General features: G+C 45.4%; 1 protein-coding gene across 2 annotated transcripts in view; it reads right to left on the bottom strand.

Moving 5' to 3' along the window:
* Positions 1-19018, bottom strand: part of LOC124612871 — a 480199-nt gene that overhangs the window by 122996 nt on the left and 338185 nt on the right. For both annotated transcript variants that reach the window (XM_047141307.1, XM_047141306.1), the window contains exon 2: positions 18428-18802. In XM_047141307.1, the coding sequence (XP_046997263.1) occupies positions 18428-18802 (375 nt within the window). The remainder of the gene's footprint in view (positions 1-18427; positions 18803-19018) is intronic.

Raw genomic sequence — 19018 nt, 5'->3', positions numbered from 1 at the left:
GTTCTGATTTTGTATTCTCGGTCCACTCTTGTCACTGTGGAACGCGGAACACTGAATTCCTTAACGATTTCCAAATTGGGACATCCCAAGCATCTAGCACCAACTACCATTCCGCGATAAAAGCCTGTTAATTCCCGTCGAGCGGGAACGTCAGTCGCTTGAGAACAAGTCACGGCTCTGCCAATGCACTGCTCTTTTATCCTTGTGTACGTGATACTACTGCCATCTCTGTGTGTGCATACGCGGATGAAAGCCCAGGAAAACAATGGTCCAAATGACTCTGAGCACTATGGGACTTAACATCTTGAGGTCATCAGTCCCCTAGAACTTAGAACTACTTAAACCTAAGTAACCTAAGGACAACTCACACATCCATGCCCGAGGCAGGATTCGAACCTGCGACGTAGCGGTCGCGCGGTTCCAGACTGAAGCGCCTAGAACCGCTTGGCCACACCGGCCGGATCAGGAAAAACGGACTGTAATGTAGTTGAAAGACATAATCGAGTGATCTGCTATATGACCTCATCAATTTTACACACCATTCCGCGTGTGACGTTTCCCATTGGCACGCTGGCAATTCGTGAATCTTTGGGCTTCAACAACGAGAATTCGAAAGAACTGCAAAATTTCGTTCAAAAGATTTCTAATATAAAAATCAAGTTGACAGCAATATAGAAACACATCAAACAAAACGTATACACACTGTGTCAGGAAAGCAATTGTAGAACCACATTTTGGTAGGTAAGCAATTCACGCTAATTCTTACAGAGAACAAGCAACTAATACTTAAAGTAATCAACACATGACTAATTATCGTATTCTTTACAGAATCGTATCGGGACTACAAGGAAAGACTAAGAGTTATACGTTCTCACGGTCAAATCAATGAAGCGGTTAAGTTCTCCCTTCACATCATACTATGATTTTGAATTGTGACTGAAGTTCAGGATAGGGCTTTAGCTGAGGTATCACTCATCTATGACTGGGAGCTGGAGGAAACAGTGGTTTTGCGTCAGTTTGTGACGCAGTCTGGGTTCGATCAGATTCCAGAGCATTTGTTGGAAAGGGTAAAGGTCGGTGCAAGTAAAGCTGTCCTCCGCCCGATGTTAATCTGGACACTGCTGTGCTTCAGTGGTCACGGTCCTGTTGGAGCTGACGTGCCGTGACCTTCCTCCGACCTTTGAACTGATTTACCCAGCCATGTGTAGTAGGACTTAGAGTGTGGCTTGGAGTAACGAACCGCGTCACAGCTAGGCTGTTTTCACATTAAGAAATTACTACTGACGGTATGAAGTGATAAGCCTTTAGAAAAAGAAAATCTGTGGACCGAGTTGTAATCGAACATCGGAGGAATCCTTGTACCAGTTCAATCTCTCATACGGGTTGCCACGTTGCCCTCTCCTGGTCGTCCGTTATTCAGCCGTAAACATTTTCATCGAAATTGTTTCACAGAGCAATTTTATAAGATAAACCATTCATCTTTCGTTCGTTATTTAAGTTTGTTTATGTCTTTTGACGTGTCGTTTGGTAATGGAAATAAGACTGATGAAAATCAAGACCGTTCATAGGATGATTTTCAAGTTTCTGACAAAAATAGGGGTAAACTATAGGGATAGATCGGTAATACACAATACTTACAAGAAAGAAGAGGATACAATAACAGTGGGAGATTAAGAACGAAGATGGTTCAGGCAGGGATGTAGTCTGTCACTCAATTGTTCAATCCGTACATCAAGGATGCAATTAGGGAAATAAAAGATAGGTTCAGGGGTAGAATTAAAATTCAAGGTGACAGAATATCAATGATAACATTCGCTGTTAACATAACTATTTTCTTTGGTATTGAAGCAGAATGACAGGATCTGCTGAATGGAATGAACAATCTAACGATTACAGAACAATGATTGAGAGTAAACCGAAGAAAGACGAATGTAATGAGAAGAGCCAGAAATGAGAACAGCGAGAAAACATCGTAAATGGTGATCACGTAATAGATGAAGTCAAGGAATTCCATTACATAGCATTAAAATGACCTGTGACGGTCGAAGAAGGAGAACATCAAAACCAGACTGTCAAAAGGTGCGATCCTGACCAAGACAAGTCTACTATTATCAAACATAGGAATATAGGGAAGTAATTTCTGAGAATGTACGTTGGGAGCAGTGTGTTTCATGATAGTAAGCATGGATTACGGGAACTAAAGGAAAGAAGAGAATCGAAGCATTGAGATGTGCTGTTAGAGAAAAATGTTGAAAGTTAGTTGAACTGTTACGGTAAGGAATGCGGAGGTTCTTCGGAGAATCGGTGAGGAAACCAATACATGGAAATCACTGATTACAAGAAGGAACATCATGGTAGGATGTTTGTTAAGACATCACCGTATGACTTTCATGGCACTAGAGCGACTGTAGAAGGTAACAACGATAAAGGAAAACGGAGACTGGAATACATACTGAAAATAACTGAGGACGTAGGTTGCAAGTATTGTTCCGGGATGAAGAGGTTGACACGGGAGAGAAATTCATGCCGGGCCGCCGCAAACCTTAGTGTTACAGCCGAAATTATCATCCCCTCTAAGTCGGAGTTCTGTGAGACGGAGTCAACAAATCTCTCTAACCCCTGAAAGAGCTCTTCTTCATTAAAATGCTATCTTTTGTGTACATATTTGAGCCGTGCATCGACTCGTGCTACACCTTGTTTTTACATTGCATTGGTTATCCTTTTCTTCCCCTGACATGTTTGTTTGATATGTAGTCTGTCATTAAGTGGCTGCTTGGTTGTCTTTCCCCTCTGCTATGGATATCTGCGTTTTTGCTTCCGGGAAACTGCTATGGAGGAAGTGAGATCTTTGCCCGGTTGTAACGTCGTATGGTGGCGCGAAGTAGGGGCGTTGCGCACAGAGAGAGAGTGTGGTGGACACGGGAGGGCAGCTCCAGCGCAAGCAGGCGTGGTCGGTTGTACTGAGTCGCCACGTGATATATGTTGGTTGTGTGTAACGAGCGGGTCGACTTGACGGAAGAGCTCCCCGCGTGTTGCTTGTTTACAGAATGGTCCCACGAGTAGTTGCTGTTCATTTCGCCTTGGTGGGACGTTAACAAGCTTCTTTAAATCCTCCGTTTCAACACTGGAGTTTAAGAGGAGACACCTAACATGAAGGAGCGGTCATTACCCGTCAACTTTGCAGAGAAGACGTGAACTCCGGTGACAGATCGTGTTATCGCGTGACCGTGGTGTGTTGGGTACGCTGGCGACGCGTGCGCGGTCGGATGTGTGGATCCTTGCCCTCGGAGGTCGTTTACTGCCTGTTCGAGCATAATTGCAAGTTAAGTTCGTGGAAGGTTTAATCATTAAGTAATAATTTTGTGTAACCAGCGTCTCTTCTGGCTTGTGGCCTCCGGCGACCGTGTCTCCTGTCCCTGGCACCGGTGTAATTGAAGACAGTGATCTTTCCTCCTCTCGTTACTGTCCGATGGGAGGTGTATTTTGGGCAGTTTGTTTCGATATTCTGTCGTGGGTTATGGGTAAATTCACGCTTAGTTTTGGTCTATCGTGTGGTCACTCATTCAGGACTGTGTTGTAATGTTTTCTTGCACGAGGTTAGCTCTAATTCTGTCAGCAAGTTAAGCCATCTTATAATAAGTTTTCGCTGGCTAAAAAGTCGGTGCAGTTACCAGCCTGAGAGTGGCGATTGTGTTTACGGGCGTATTTAAATTGGTCTGCAGTGAAAAAGTCGGCTTGGGGCACATGCTGAATCCATTTCTACCGTCACTGTGAAATAATTTTTAGACTGTACCTGTGTACGCCATTTATAGTGATCTTTTTGGGATTACTGTTTAGTGGCAAGAGAACTACAGATAAAAAAGTACCTTACGAACCTACTTACGTCTTACCGGTTCAGCTATTTATGCCCAGTAGTAAAAGAAAGGTAGTGCTACCAATTAGGAATTTCTTACCCAACAATTAGCTCTTGGGTAAGAAAAACTTCACTCATCTGTTTCCTTTTTCTCGCTTCAGTCCGAAATAGGTTGAGGGGGTAGTGAAATCGGAGGCACTCACTTCATGTCCGTAGATTTAGCTGGTGAGTTAATAACCGACTAACGAAAGAGGAACAATGAGCGAGCCGGTAACTCTGTGGAGTAAATAACGAAGTGCGGCAACAGTACAGGCAAGTAACCATCTGCAATTAATTGTCACCGCCTACTGCACCACCACCATGTCCCATCACGCGTTAATGCTAATTTTTGACTCTTTTAGAAGACGCAGCCGATCTTAATGTTATTGGTCTAAAGGGGTAGAGAAACTGATTTTTTGAAGCAATTTAGTGATGTGACCGAACCGTAATCAAACCGTGTTTTTACCCTTCTTAAAATTTCGTTTTACCCCTCAGGGGGTAATTAACCCCAGGTTAGTAACCACTGCTCTAAAAGATCTAATCATCAGTGTGGAAGTGGCCTTAGCTGGATAAGGCCTACGTCAAGAGTGTTCCATGCAGAATTGAAGACATTATCAAGGAGCAGCAGAGAATCGAGGCATTTGGGATTCTGTGCCACAGCAAAACGTTGCAAATTAAGACAGGGAAGGGAATATAAGGAAAACGTTGACAAGAAGGGAATGAATGATAGCCCATCTGTTATCAGGGGGTAGCTTCCATAGTACCATAGGGACTGTAGAGGGTAAAATATGCAGAGGAAGAGAGAAATTCGGATACATTCAACGATTACTTGGGGGCATAGGTTGCATTTGCTACTTTGAGATGAAAAGCTACTCACTGGAGGGGTTCTTGGAGGGCCCCATCAGATTAATCAGAAGATCGATGACTTAAAGAAAAAAGGAATCAGGCCAGAGCAGCTGCTATACTACTAAAGCACTTCGTCTTCAGGCCACAAGTGGCCCATCCCGACCATTCGACCGCCATGTCGTCCTCGGCTGAGGATGCGGATAGGAAGAGCGTGTGGTCAGCACACCGCTCTCCCGGTCGTCATGATGGTTTTCTGTGACCGGAGCCGCTACTATTCTGACGAGTTGCTCCTCAATTGGCATCACGAGGCTGAGTGCACCCCGAAAACTGGCAACAACGCATCGCGGCGCGGATGGTCACCAATCCAAGAGCCGGCCACGCCCGACGGCGCTTAACTTCGGTGATCTGGAGGGAGCCGGTGTACCCACGTCAGCAAGGCCATTGCCACTGCTATACTATTAGGCTACTATTTTTTTTGTCGATTAACAGCCTTCATCCCTTGATCACTACGTCTGCGGATATTTATAATGTTCTTCTATGTCGTCCCCTATTTTACTATATGTGAAGAGTAATGGGCACAATAAATTTTATTCCGGCGAATCTATTATCTATGGCTGTGGAAATGCGCGCATCTAGGAATAACTGTCTACTTTTCAGTTTCATGAGACATTTCTCCTTAGCTTTGACAGCTTGAATCCAAATAGATTACTTTACTAAGTGCTCCAGAGGCTGTTAGATTAATTCAGAAACTTCTGCTCTTGGTGCCCGACAGTTTGGAGATTTAGATAGTGATACGGCACTAAAAGGCGTGTTTGTGGCGGCCGGAGTCACGTGGGCGGCGCTCGCAGTGGCTGGTCTAAATGAAGGATGGCCCCCGAGTCTGGAAAGCGCCCCGGCGCGGCGCGGCCGAACGTCCGCTTCCCTGGCTGGAGGGCGGCCAACGGTCGCAGAGCACGCGAGCCCTCGCTCTGGGCCCGCTCTGAGTTACGACAGCGCGGCGTCCGTCCTCCGGATTACTTATTAGTCGCTCCGCGGTATTTATACGTCCTCTCTGCCCGAACAAACCGCCGTCTCATAACTCTCCTCTGCTGTATTTCTATGGAAACAGAAAAAAATCTACAGTCGACAACTTTGCTACGTCGCATTGTCGATCTTCTCCTAATCGGAAATTTTGGGTGCTCTTCTTCTTATCGCGTAATGATGAAAGCAGACAAACGCATTCTGAATCAAAGACTCAAAACTCATACATTTATGTAAGTAACGAAAATACTCATTTTAGTAACTATTTTATAATGAGCCGGTAAAATAACGTAATTTATTCCAGGATATTTTTTGAGTATTTTGGTGTATGGCATCCATTCCACCGATTTCCCAATACCGCTTTTGAAATGTGCTTGGGCTGTCAGGTTACAACCTTTTTTTTTAAAAAAAAAAAGAAAAAACTAAATTGGCTAATACTTTTTGCACAGTGAATCAGAAGTAGAAATATTACACTAAGCTTCAATCTGTCTGTTTTTAATGCAATAATTAACTAAAGAGATATAGAGATCGGGCAGACTAAATCAGGAACTGGAACAGTTGCAAATCCCCTTCGTGCCTTAACATGTAAGCTCGACAGCGAAAAACTGTTTCCGAAATTTGGTTTTCGTCTTTTGGACGATGTGTCGCAGTAAATGTTGTGAGTAGCAAGCAAACGCATATAGCGTGACAGATGTGCGATCCGATTCAGCACCTAGCAGCAAGTACTTACGACCACAACCGAGTGATGTCAGACACTGAAATCACACGTAGAAAACAGTATATTTTTAAACAAATGGTATCTATTGTTAGTATTACGACTTTAATTAATTATTGTTAATTTAATTTGTTAGTTATTCGTGTTAATGACAGTGTCAGCCTTTTTTTTTTTTTGGTCATCAGTGTACTGACTGGTTTGATGCGGCCCGCCACGAATTCCTTTCCTGTGCTAACCTCTTCATCTCAGAGTAGCACTTGCAACCTACGTCCTCAATTATTTGCTTGACGTATTTCAATCTCTGCCTTCCTCTACAGTTTTTGCCCTCTACAGCTCCCTCTAGTACTATGGAAGTCATTCCCTCATGTCTTAGCAAATGTCCTATCATCCTGACCCTTCTCCTTATCAGTGTTTTCCAAATATTCCTTTCCTCTCCGATTCTGCGTAGAACCTCCTCATTCCTTACCTTATCAGTCCACCCAATTTTCAACATTCGTCTATAGCACCACATCTCAAATGCTTCGATTCTCTTCTGTTCCGGTTTTCCCACAGTCCATGTTTCACTACCATACAATGCTGTACTCTAGACGTACATCCTCAGAAATTTCTTCCTCAAATTAGGGCCGGTATTTGATATTAGTAGACTTCTCTTGGCCAGAAATGCCTTTTTTGCCATAGCGAGTCTGCTTTTGATGTCCTCCTTGCTCCGTCCGTCATAGGTTATTTTACTGCCTAGTTAGCAGAATTCCTTAACTTCATTGACTTCGTGGCCACCAATCCTGATGTTAAGTTTCTCGCTGTTCTCATTTCTACTACTTCTCATTACCGTCGTTTTTCTCCGATTTACTCTAAAACCATACTGTTTACTCATTAGACTGTTCATTCCGTTCAGCAGGTCATTTAATTATGCTTCACTTTCACTCAGGATAGCAATGTCATCAACGAATCGTATCATTGATATCCTTTCACCTTGTATTTTAATTCCACTCCTGAACCTTTCTTTTATTTCCATCATTGCATCCTCGATGTACAGATTGAAGAGTAGGGGCGAAAGGCTACAGCCTTGTCTTACACCCTTCTTAATACGAGCACTTCGCCCTTGATCGTCCACACTTATTATTCCCTCCTGGTTGTTGTACATATTGTATATGACCCGTCTCTCCCTATAGTTTACCCCTATATTTTTCACAATCTCGAACTGCTTGCACCATTTTATATTGTCGAACGCTTTTTCCAGATCGACAAATCCTATGAAAGTGTCTTGATTTTTCTTTAGCCTTGCTTCCATTATTAGCCGTAACGTCAGAATTGCCTCTCTCGTTCCTTTAATTTTCCTAAAGCCAAACTGATCGTCACCTAGCGCATTCTCAGTTTTCTTTTCCATTCTTCTGTATATTATTCTTGTAAGCAGCTTCGATGCACGAGCTGTTAAGCTGATTGTGCGATAACTCTCGCACTTGTCAGCTCTTGCCCTCTTCGGAATTGTGTGGATAATGCTTTTCTGAAAGTCAGATGGTATATCGCCACGCTCATATATTCTACACACCAAAGTGAATAGTCGTTTTGTTGCCAATTCCCCCAATGATTTTAGAAATTCTGATGGAATGTTATCTATCCTTTCTATCCCTTTGACCGTAAGTCCTCCAAAACCCTTTTAAATTCCTATTCTAATACTGGATCCCCTATCTCTTCTAAATCGACTCCTGTTTCTTCGCCTATCACATCAGACAAATCTTCACCCTCATAGTGGCTTTCAATGTATTCTTTCCACCTAACTGCTCTCTCCTCTGCATTTAACAGTGGCATTCCCATTGCACTCTTAATGTCACCACCGTTGCTTTTAATGTCACCAAAGGTTATTTTGACTTTCCTGTATGCTGAGTCTGTTCTTCCTACAATCATATCTTTTTCGATGTCTTCACATTTTTCCTGCAGCCATTTCGTCTTAGCTTCCCTGCGCTTCCTATTTATTTCATTCCTCAGCGACTTGTATTTCTTTATTCCTGATTTTCCAGGAACATGTTTGTACTTCCTCCTTTCATCACTCAACTGAAGTACACTCCTGGAAATGGAAAAGAGAACCCATTGACACCGGTGTGTCAGACCCACCATATTTGCTCCGGACACTGCGAGAGGACTGTACAAGCAATGATCACACGCACGGCACAGCGGACACACCAGGAACCGCGGTGTTGGCCGTCGAATGGCGCTAGCTGCGCAGCATTTGTGCACCGCCGCCGTCAGTGTCAGCCAGTTTGCCGTGGCATACGGAGCTCCATCGCAGTCTTTAACACTGGTAGCATGCCGCGACAGCGTGGACGTGAACCGTATGTGCAGTTGACGGACTTTGAGCGAGGGCGTATAGTGGGCATGTGGGAGGCCAGGTGGACGTACCGCCGAATTGCTCAACACGTGGGGCGTGAGGTCTCCACAGTACATCGATGTTGTCGCCAGTGGTCGGCGGAAGGTGCACGTGCCCGTCGACCTGGGACCGGACCGCAGCGATGCACGGATGCACGCCAAGACCGTAGGATCCTACGCAGTGCCGTAGGGGACCGCACCGCCACTTCCCAGCAAATTAGGGACACTGTTGCTCCTGGGGTATCGGCGAGGACCATTCGCAACCGTCTCCATGAAGCTGGGCTACGGTCCCGCACACCGTTGGGCCGTCTTCCGCTCACGCCCCAACATCGTGCAGCCCGCCTCCAGTGGTGTCGCGACAGGCGTGAATGGAGGGACGAATGGAGACGTGTCGTCTTCAGCGATGAGAGTCGCTTCTGCCTTGGTGCCAATGATGGTCGTATGCGTGTTTGGCGCCGTGCAGGTGAGCGCCACAATCAGGACTGCATACGACCGAGGCACACAGGGCCAACACCCGGCATCATGGTGTGGGGAGCGATCTCCTACACTGGCCGTACACCACTTGTGATCGTCGAGGGGACACTGAATAGTGCTCGGTACATCCAAACCGTCATCGAACCCATCGTTCTACCATTCCTAGACCGGCAAGGGAACTTGCTGTTCCAACAGGACAATGCACGTCCGCATGTATCCCGTGCCACCCAACGAGCTCTAGAAGGTGTAAGTCAACTACCCTGGCCAGCAAGATCTCCGGATCTGTCCCCCATTGAGCATGTTTGGGACTGGATGAAGCGTCGTCTCACACGCTCTGCACTCCCAGCACGAACGCTGGTCCAACTGAGGCGCCAGGTGGAAATGGCATGGCAAGCCGTTCCACAGGACTACATCCAGCATCCCTACGATCGTCTCCATGGGAGAATAGCAGTCTGCATTGCTGCGAAAGGTGGATATACACTGTACTAGTGCCGACATTGTGCATGCTCTGTTGCCTGTGTCTATGTGCCTGTGGTTCTGTCAGTGTGATCATGTGATGTATCTGACCCCAGGAATGTGTCAATAAACTATCCCCTTCCTGGGACAATGAATTCACGGTGTTCTTATTTCAATTTCCAGGAGTGTATTTCTTCTGTTTCCCACGGTTTCTTCGCAGCTACCTTCTTTGTACCTATGTTTTCCTTCCCAACATCTGTGATGGCCCTTTTTAGAGATGTCCTTCATCTTCAACTGTACTGCCTACTGCGCTATTCCTTCTTGCTGTATCTATAGCGTTAGAGAACTTCAAACGTATCTCGTCATTCCTTAGTACTTCCGTATCCCACTTCTTTGCATATTGATTCTTCCTGTCTAATGTGTTGAACTTCAGCCTACTCTTCATCACTACTATATTGTGATCTGAGTCTATATCTGCTCCTGGGTACGCCTTACAATCCAGTATCTGATTTCGGAATCTCTGTCTGACCATGATGTACTCTAATTGAAATCTTCCCGTATCTCCCGGCCTTTTCCAAGTATCCCTCCTCCTCTTGAGATTCTAGAACAGGGTATTCGCGATTACTAGCTGAAACTTGTTACAGAACTCAATTAGTCTTCCTCCTATTTCATTCCTTGTCCCAAGCCCATATTCTCCTGTAACCTTTTCTTCTACTCCTTACCCTACAACTGCATTCCAGTCGCCCATGACTATTAGATTTTCGTCCCCCTTTACATACTGCATTACCCTTTCAATATCCTCATACACTTTCTCTATCTGTTCGTCTTGCGATGTCAGCATGTATACCTGAACTATCGTTGTCGGTATTCGTCTGCTGTCGATTCAGATTAGAACAACCCGGTCACTAAACTGTTCACAGTAACACACCCTCTGCCCTACCTTCTTATTCATAACGAATCCTACACCTGTTGTACCGTTTTCTGCTGCTGTTGATATTACCCAATACTCATCTGACCATAAATCCTTGTCTTCCTTCCACTTCACTTCACTGACCCCTACTATATCTAGATTGAGCCTTTGCATTTCCCTTTTCAGATTTTCTAGTTTCCCTACCACGCTCAAGCTTCTGACATTCCACGCCCCGACTCGTAGAACGCTATCCTTTCGTAGATTATTGAATCTTTTTCTCATGGTAACCTCCTCCTTGGCAATCCCCTCCCGGAGATCCGAATGGGGGACTATTACGGAATCTTTTGCCAATGGAGAGATTATCATGATATCATAATATAATAAATGAATATACACTCCTGGAAATTGAAATAAGAACACCGTGAATTCATTGTCCCAGGAAGGGGATAGTTTATTGACACATTCCTGGGGTCAGATACATCACATGATCACACTGACAGAACCACAGGCACATAGACACAGGCAACAGAGCATGCACAATGTCGGCACTAGTACAGTGTATATCCACCTTTCGCAGCAATGCAGGCTGCTATTCTCCCATGGAGACGATCGTAGAGATGCTGGATGTAGTCCTGTGGAACGGTTTGCCATGCCATTTCCACCTGGCGCCTCAGTTGGACCAGCGTTCGTGCTGGACGTGCAGACCGCGTGAGACGACGCTTCATCCAGTCCCAAACATGCTCAATGTGGGACAGATCCGGAGATCTTGCTGGCCAGGGTAGTTGACTTACACCTTCTAGAGCACGTTGGGTGGCACGGGATACATGCGGACGTGCATCGTCCTGTTGGAACAGCAAGTTCCCTTGCCGGTCTAGGAATGGTAGAACGATGGGTTCGATGACGGTTTGGATGTACCGTGCACTATTCAGTGTCCTCTCGACGATCACCAGTGGTGTACGGCCAGTGTAGGAGATCGCTCCCCACACCATGATGCCGGGTGTTGGCCCTGTGTGCCTCGGTCGTATGCAGTCCTGATTGTGGCGCTCACCCGCACGGCGCCAAACACGCATACGACCATCATTGGCACCAAGGCAGAAGCGACTCTCATCGCTGAAGACGACACGTCTCCATTCGTCCCTCCATTCACGCCTGTCGCGACACCACTGGAGGCGGGCTGCACGATGTTGGGGCGTGAGCGGAAGACGGCCTAACGGCGTGCGGGACCGTAGCCCAGCTTCATGGAGACGGTAGCGAATGGTCCTCGCCGATACCCCAGGAGCAACAGTGTCCCTAATTTGCTGGGAAGTGGCGGTGCGGTCCCCTACGACACTGCGTAGGATCCTACGGTCTTGACGTGCATCCGTGCTTCGCTGCGGTCCGGTCCCAGGTCGACGGGCACGTGCACCTTCCGCCGACCACTGGCGACAACATCGATGTACTGTGGAGACCTCACGCCCCACGTGTTGAGCAATTCGGCGGTACGTCCACCCGGCCTCCCGCATGCCCACTATACGCCCTCGCTCAAAGTCCGTCAACTGCACATACGGTTCACGTCCACGCTGTCGCGGCATGCTACCAGTGTTAAAGACTGCGATGGAGCTCCGTATGCCACGGCAAACTGGCTGACACTGACGGCGGCGGTGCACAAATGCTGCGCAGCTAGCGCCATTCGACGGCCAACACCGCGGTTCCTGGTGTGTCCGCTGTGCCGTGCGTGTGATCATTGCTTGTACAGCCCTCTCGCAGTGTCCGGAGCAAGTATGGTGGGTCTGACACACCGGTGTCAATGTGTTCTTTTTTCCATTTCCAGGAGTGTAGTTACGTTCATTAGCTGCATACACGATAGTGTGGTAACTATGCTTGTACGGAGTGAGTGAATCATACTGTGGAGGGAACTCTGCGAAATGTAACTAGCCATTTTACGAAACTGGGTAAATAAGAAGCATTTTACGATAATTCAGTTATTTAACGAGGGATTAATATTAGTATTTATGGGTTTCATAATTTTTTTAAATAAATTGTTCATAAAACCTATACCATTCAGTTTAGTCAACTGTAAAAGATGCGGGATTGCTCGGTTTCATTCTCATATGGGATTGGTTATGATGTATATCAGCCAGTAAGAGTACAGTACGTTGGCGAGTATTTTCTGTGCTAAAGACTTGCTTTAAGTTTCAGGGTAATTCGGAGTTCAGCCATCATCATGTTCGGACGCGTACATTAGGAGCTCTGAATGCATATGATAGTTTTGCCGAATAATGAGTTAAACTTGACCGTGTTGTGTCGCAAAGTGAACAAGAACGTGGGAAGAAGATGAAGTTCCGAAATTCTGATTTTTGTGAGTGCAATGATATTTTCGAGTAACCAGAATCCGCATGGCGGTTTGTGCAAGTCAGGATCGAGAACTGACCGTACAAAAGGATCGAGTTGTGTAATATATGTGAGCGAGTACTCTGTCACAGACGGTCCGTTTAGTAATAGGTTTGGTTAAATATCCTAATTTGGCTATTGTTTAAATGTTCAAATGTGTAGGAAATCTTATGGGTCTTAACTGCTAAGGTCATCATTCCCTAGGCCTACACACAACTTAAATTATCCTAAGGACAAACACACACACCCATGCCCGAGGGAGGACTCGAACCTCCGCCGGGACCAGCCACTCAGTCCATGACTGCAGCGCCTTAGACCGCTTGGCTATAACGAGTGAATTGGTTGTGTGTGAATGCCAAATCTGTAATTGTATCGTAGCACGGACTTGTCGGTGTTTTGTTTAAGGGAAGTGATAATATATCAAAGTTTTCACTTAAATGCTATATATTTTTCAATAGCTCTGCTAACCTGACACTGGAAAATATTTGATACAACTCGTAGAGTTGTGTATTGCGTCCCGTTTCCGCTACAGCGTTCTATAGCCTTTCTAGCAGTTCAGACAGGAACTCGATTGCAGAATAAAAATTCAACGCAAGGTGAGTGGGACATTTACTGTAGCACACAAATGTATATAGCGACGTTGAAACCGGTGGCTCATTATTTATGAGTTATCCGGTTTGTTACCCCCCCCCCCCCCCTTCCAATTACTTTAGTTTCTGGAAAAATATTTTCCAGACAGTGAAAACAATGTATAACACTTAGTCATTAGAATACACAACGCAAAACACAGAGTAAGGCAACAATCACGAAACGACACCTGCACACAGATGTGGCTGCCGGCGCTAATTTATCATCGCGTCATTGTGCCGCTCTTCCATCGTGTTCACTGAACCAGTCCACTGGGTGGATCCCGGGAAATTCTTCACCATTAAACCTATCCATACTATTGTGTATCAATTTAACGTACAACAAACACTGCCAGAAAAACAATCTTTGTTTAGAACCGAACAGTAACCGATGTGTGCTAGACGCCGAAGCGGAGATTTGCCTTTACTGTTCTCAATAATGAATACTGTGAGTGAATGGATCAAATTAACTCCAAAACCAGTCACTTGGCGCGTACTGTCGACATTTGCACTGCAGTGCCGATATTTTCAATGCAATACTAACACAAAGATAAAAGCGAATAGGAGAGCAGTTGCCTGTAATTTAAGGCAATAAATCTGCAAATATCCACTAACACAACGAGTCCCTCGTACCAGAATAGTCGGAAAAACTCAACTGACAATATCTCAAATTTTCTCGACGTAGTTTGGGTGGGCCCTCTACTATCAAAAGCATTCACTTATTTATATAACTTTATTTTTAATAACAGTAATAAGTAGCTTTACGCCATAATAAATAATGATGTTTATAGGTAATAACAGCAGTAAGTTACTTCTAAGAACAATTGTCACATTACCGGTCATCCGTACACCTGGAGAGATGGACCTGCAATCGGGAGGACGAAGTTCCTAAGCCCCTTCCTTATATTCCAGTTTACGTTTTCTGAAAATCCCTTAACTTTTTGCTGATGCATTGGCTGACATATTCTCATCAAACGGACACGGTTGATTTTCTCCGCGTCCTTTCCAAATAAGAGCTTCTGCACCGAATCAAGTGAAAACGTCGATACGGGGTTAAAATGCGATCTTACTTTCTCAATATCGGTTAACCATGAACACAGCCAAACAAGGCATTTATCTGTCCTTACTATTTCAAGAACAGTTAGGGATAAGTGAAGATATTTGAGTGAAGCCTGAGATAACAAAATATTGTGCAGAACACTTACATCGACTCTGCAAGGCAGCTAGTGTGTAAAACGTCACAGTATTGTCAAGTACGCGAAAAAGAGACACGACTGAATTTGAGCTTCCTTCTCTGATGGGTCGGTTGTTGGCACTTTATTATACCTGTTGATGATGGGAGGCTCTAACCTGGTGACAAATAATTTCTTTCTGTGCGTTAATTTATTCAATGATTCACAAGTCATTGAGCCCAGGCTTAACAACATTTATACAACATACTATATTGATATCTCAATAAATTATCAGACTTCGTTGGTCACTTTTACTAAATTCAAGGGTCAGCCACTTCGCTGGCCACGGTGAATGGTAATGCCTTCAGGGAAGTATACTCCATAAGAGGATAGAACCTTTGGGGAAACAATACTGTAGGCAGAGTAACTGCGGAGACGGGATGTCCTATGATTTCTAAGAATACACTAAACTAAGTCGTTGAATTGTTGTAGGTCACTATCTGCTGACGTCTGTCAAATTACTGTACGTAAATATCTGATAATATTCTGTACAATTGGAAAGAAACTGTATTTGACATTAGTTACAGAGCCATATTTTTCTAAAGCGTTGTTTCCGAAAATTCTTATTTTGATACCCTGTAGCTTTTACAAACTATTACGGGTAATATGACTTTCTTCATCGGCCCTGTCTGTGTACGAGAATGGTTCAGCAAGTAAGAAAACAAAAACTCTCATTGGTGTATAAATATCACCGTGAGAATTAAATTCAATTTCTCAATAGACGAGACAATCAAAATTTTCGAAAGCTACCACCAGATGGAGATAGATGGGCCGTTCCGCTTTGAAATATAGTTTGAAGGTGGAAGGTTAGACTTACACACCAGAAATGCTATCGTGTTGTTGCACGATGACGTAACACCACATATGGCTTTGGTTACGAGCTATGATTTCAGCGTTTCCGATGACTTTAATGGAATACCTTTCGTAGAACTGACCTCGCGCCAAGAGATTTTCGTCTCTTCACATTGATAAAAAATCACCTGGCAGCTCACCACTTCGGAATCGTTGCCGACGTTGAGGAGATAGTTGTTAAATGGCTCGTAAAGCTGCAGCCAGATTTCTTTTATGCCGTGATCAACACTTTGGAATCTAAGGAACGAATAGTGGGACAGACAGGGTGACTACGTGGGAAAGTAATACAGTGGTTAAAATAAATTAACCAATCGATAATACTGAGCATTGTGATCCAGAAAGACTTTATGATTTTAATACACTGATTTGTTTGTGTGTTATCCATGTTTCTATCGAGGAAGCAATATGCGCAGCCTGTGGCAGCCATGTCATCTGCAAACATTGCATTTCTTGTGCTGTGTGTCAGTACGATACTTGTGCTGCTTCAGGATGATTCGGACAACACTCCGTATAGAATGATTATTAAATCAAGACCCTACGCTGTGGACAGGCGTTGATATACATCAACGGAGACAGTTGAAAATGTGTGCCCCGACGGGGACTCGAACCGGGGATGTCCTGCGTACATGGCAGACGCTCTATCCAGCTGGGCCACCGACGGCACAGAGGATAGTACGACTGCAGGGACTTATCCCTTGCTCTCTCCCCGTGAGACCCACATTCCCAACTTAATGTCCGTACACTACGTTCGTAGTGCCCCTGCCCATTGCACTCATTACTCGCGGCAGACAATCTTGCCGAGTAACGTAATAGTTCGGGCAATACGTGTGCATCCGCACAGAAGGAAGAGGTCAATGGCTGGTTTGCCTTAACTGTATGAAGATGATATCTGCTTTTTTTTCTTCTAATATATGCGAGAGAACAGATACCTTCATCATACACTCCGTATAGTCTCACTAATGAAACGGGGAATGACACTGGTGAACATGGCAGCGGATGTTGCTGTGAGTCAATGCGATGTCTCTACAATCTGGAACAAGTTTCCAGTGACAGAATTCGTTGAGGATCGTCCCAGCAGTGACCGCAGGAGAAAAAATGCGGGGGTGCAGTACCGATATCTGTGTATAAGAGAAGCAGTAGGCCCCATCAGAATGCTACACATCTACGGCGGCAGTAACAGAACTGCAGGAATGAAGGTGTAACCACAAACGATACGAAATTGGTGCCAGAAGACCAAAATCGTTTATCCTCTAAATGGGGTTTGGAGAGCGGCTCGTGAGCCATGAGCACCAAACCATTCTTCGGGGACCAGGCAGCAGTGGGACACTGACAGTACCCTGACAATACTGATATTCGTGTGTGGATGCAACGACGACAATGTTTCCAACTGTGAAGTATCAGGACGACATTGTTGTATGCATTCTGGTTCCATCTGGTGAACATACTAGAGTGTGGTCGACGCTGGTGGACGACAGTGCACGCCCCACGTCGCCACAATCTTGTGAGCGTAATGGAGCATCGAATCAGTCGGATGAAATGGCCTCCAAGTTCTGAAGATGTTACCTGCCTTGAGAATGCACGGGGCATGCTAGAACGTGCCATTTGAAATGGTCTCATCCTGTCAAAGGCCACAGGACATCATAGAGAACGCTGTGTAGGCATGGGACAATATTCCAAAGGCCTATCTGGGCAATCTGGTAAGGAGTACGCCTGACAGCACTGAAAAGTGTCTAGAATTACGAGGAGGGCCTATTGTTTCATAAACAATGTGTTATTCCAGATTACACTGAGACGAAAGCGTAATGTTTGCTGTGCTATCATTCGAAGGTTTTAGCTTTAGTTTTTTGTTTGTATTTATCAATATGACATATGTTTAGTTTCTTTTTTGTTTTCAGATGAATGTAACTGACAGAGCAAAATCAGTTTTGTTTCTTATAATGTCCAGTACTGACAACAAAGCAACACGTCGATCCTCAGCTCGTGGTGTCACAGTCGCGTTCTCGCTTCCCGAGCACGGGGTCCCGGGTTCGATTCCCGGCGGGGTCAGGGATTTTGACCTGCCTCGAGATCACTGGGTGTTTGTGTTGTCCACATCATTTCATGATCGTTCATGAAAGTGGCGAGATTGCGCTGAGCAAAGGTTGGGAATTTGTACGGGCGCTGATAACCGCGCTGTTGAGCGCCCAACGAACCAAAACGTCAATTCCAAAGCAACATGCTATTTATAATCCATCTTGATTGCAAAAAATGTTTATTCGCATGACCGGTTTCGGTTCCGCTACAACCATATTCAGATGTGCAATTTCGGTTACAGGCGTATGGACGGGTTACTCCTGTAACCGAAATTGCAGATCTGAATATGGTTCTAGCGGAACCGAAGCCGGTCATGTGAATAAACATTTTTTTTCAATCAAGAAGGATTGTAAATAACATTGGAAAAACCAGTTGTTGTGGTTATCCCAACAGACATTATGTCTGTTTTTGTAAAGCAACATGCAACATTATCTTCATCACTTTATTTACCTATGGCTTAGTAACTCGATATGTCACTTTGTTTTCTCCAATAAACCTTCGCACACGGACTTGCCACCTTACTCTTTCAGCCACCCTCGTACGTGGAACTGACGGAGAAAAGGCTACGGTCTATTAGCAGAATAGCTGTTTGGTGCTAACCGTAGACAATCATCTTCTTGGTCATGAAGTCCTCGTCCTTGAAGGTGGAGACGGAGCAGCGGTACTCGCCGCTGAGCTCGGTGGTCGGTCTGACGATGTAGAGCGCGCGGTGCATGCTGGCGTGGCTGGTGGATGCGCGGTGCGCCAGCTTGAGGCGGCCGCGCAGGATTCCCAGGTCCTGCGGCTTCTGGCCGGGAATCCACTGGTACACCGGCTCGGGGCTGTTGTTGAAGAACCACTTGACCACCAGCCCGGAGTCGGCGCCCTGCTCCTCGGGCCGCAGCGAGTACTCGCAGTCGAGCACCACCGCCGCCGTCGAGCCGTTGCGCACCTCGGAGGGGACGCGCATGTCCGTAATCGTCACGCCCACCACCCCTGCAACACGGAAGGGAAACAGGCACTTAACCTCCTGTACTGTGTCTGTCACACATTGGTAATGTTGCTATTGGAGGAGCTGTGCAGAGGAAGAATAGAGAAAGAAAAAAAAAATGAAAAGAAGAAAGAAAAGAAACAAAAGGAAATAGAAAACGACACACCATGAAGCAATTATCCGAATGGGCGGAAATCGGTAGATATGATGTACGTAAACTG

This window comes from Schistocerca americana, chromosome 4 (assembly GCF_021461395.2).
Source record: "Schistocerca americana isolate TAMUIC-IGC-003095 chromosome 4, iqSchAmer2.1, whole genome shotgun sequence".
Taxonomy (NCBI): Eukaryota; Metazoa; Arthropoda; class Insecta; order Orthoptera; family Acrididae; genus Schistocerca; species Schistocerca americana.
The sequence above is the reverse complement of the archived record's forward strand: the minus strand, read 5'-3'. Positions and strand labels throughout refer to the sequence as shown.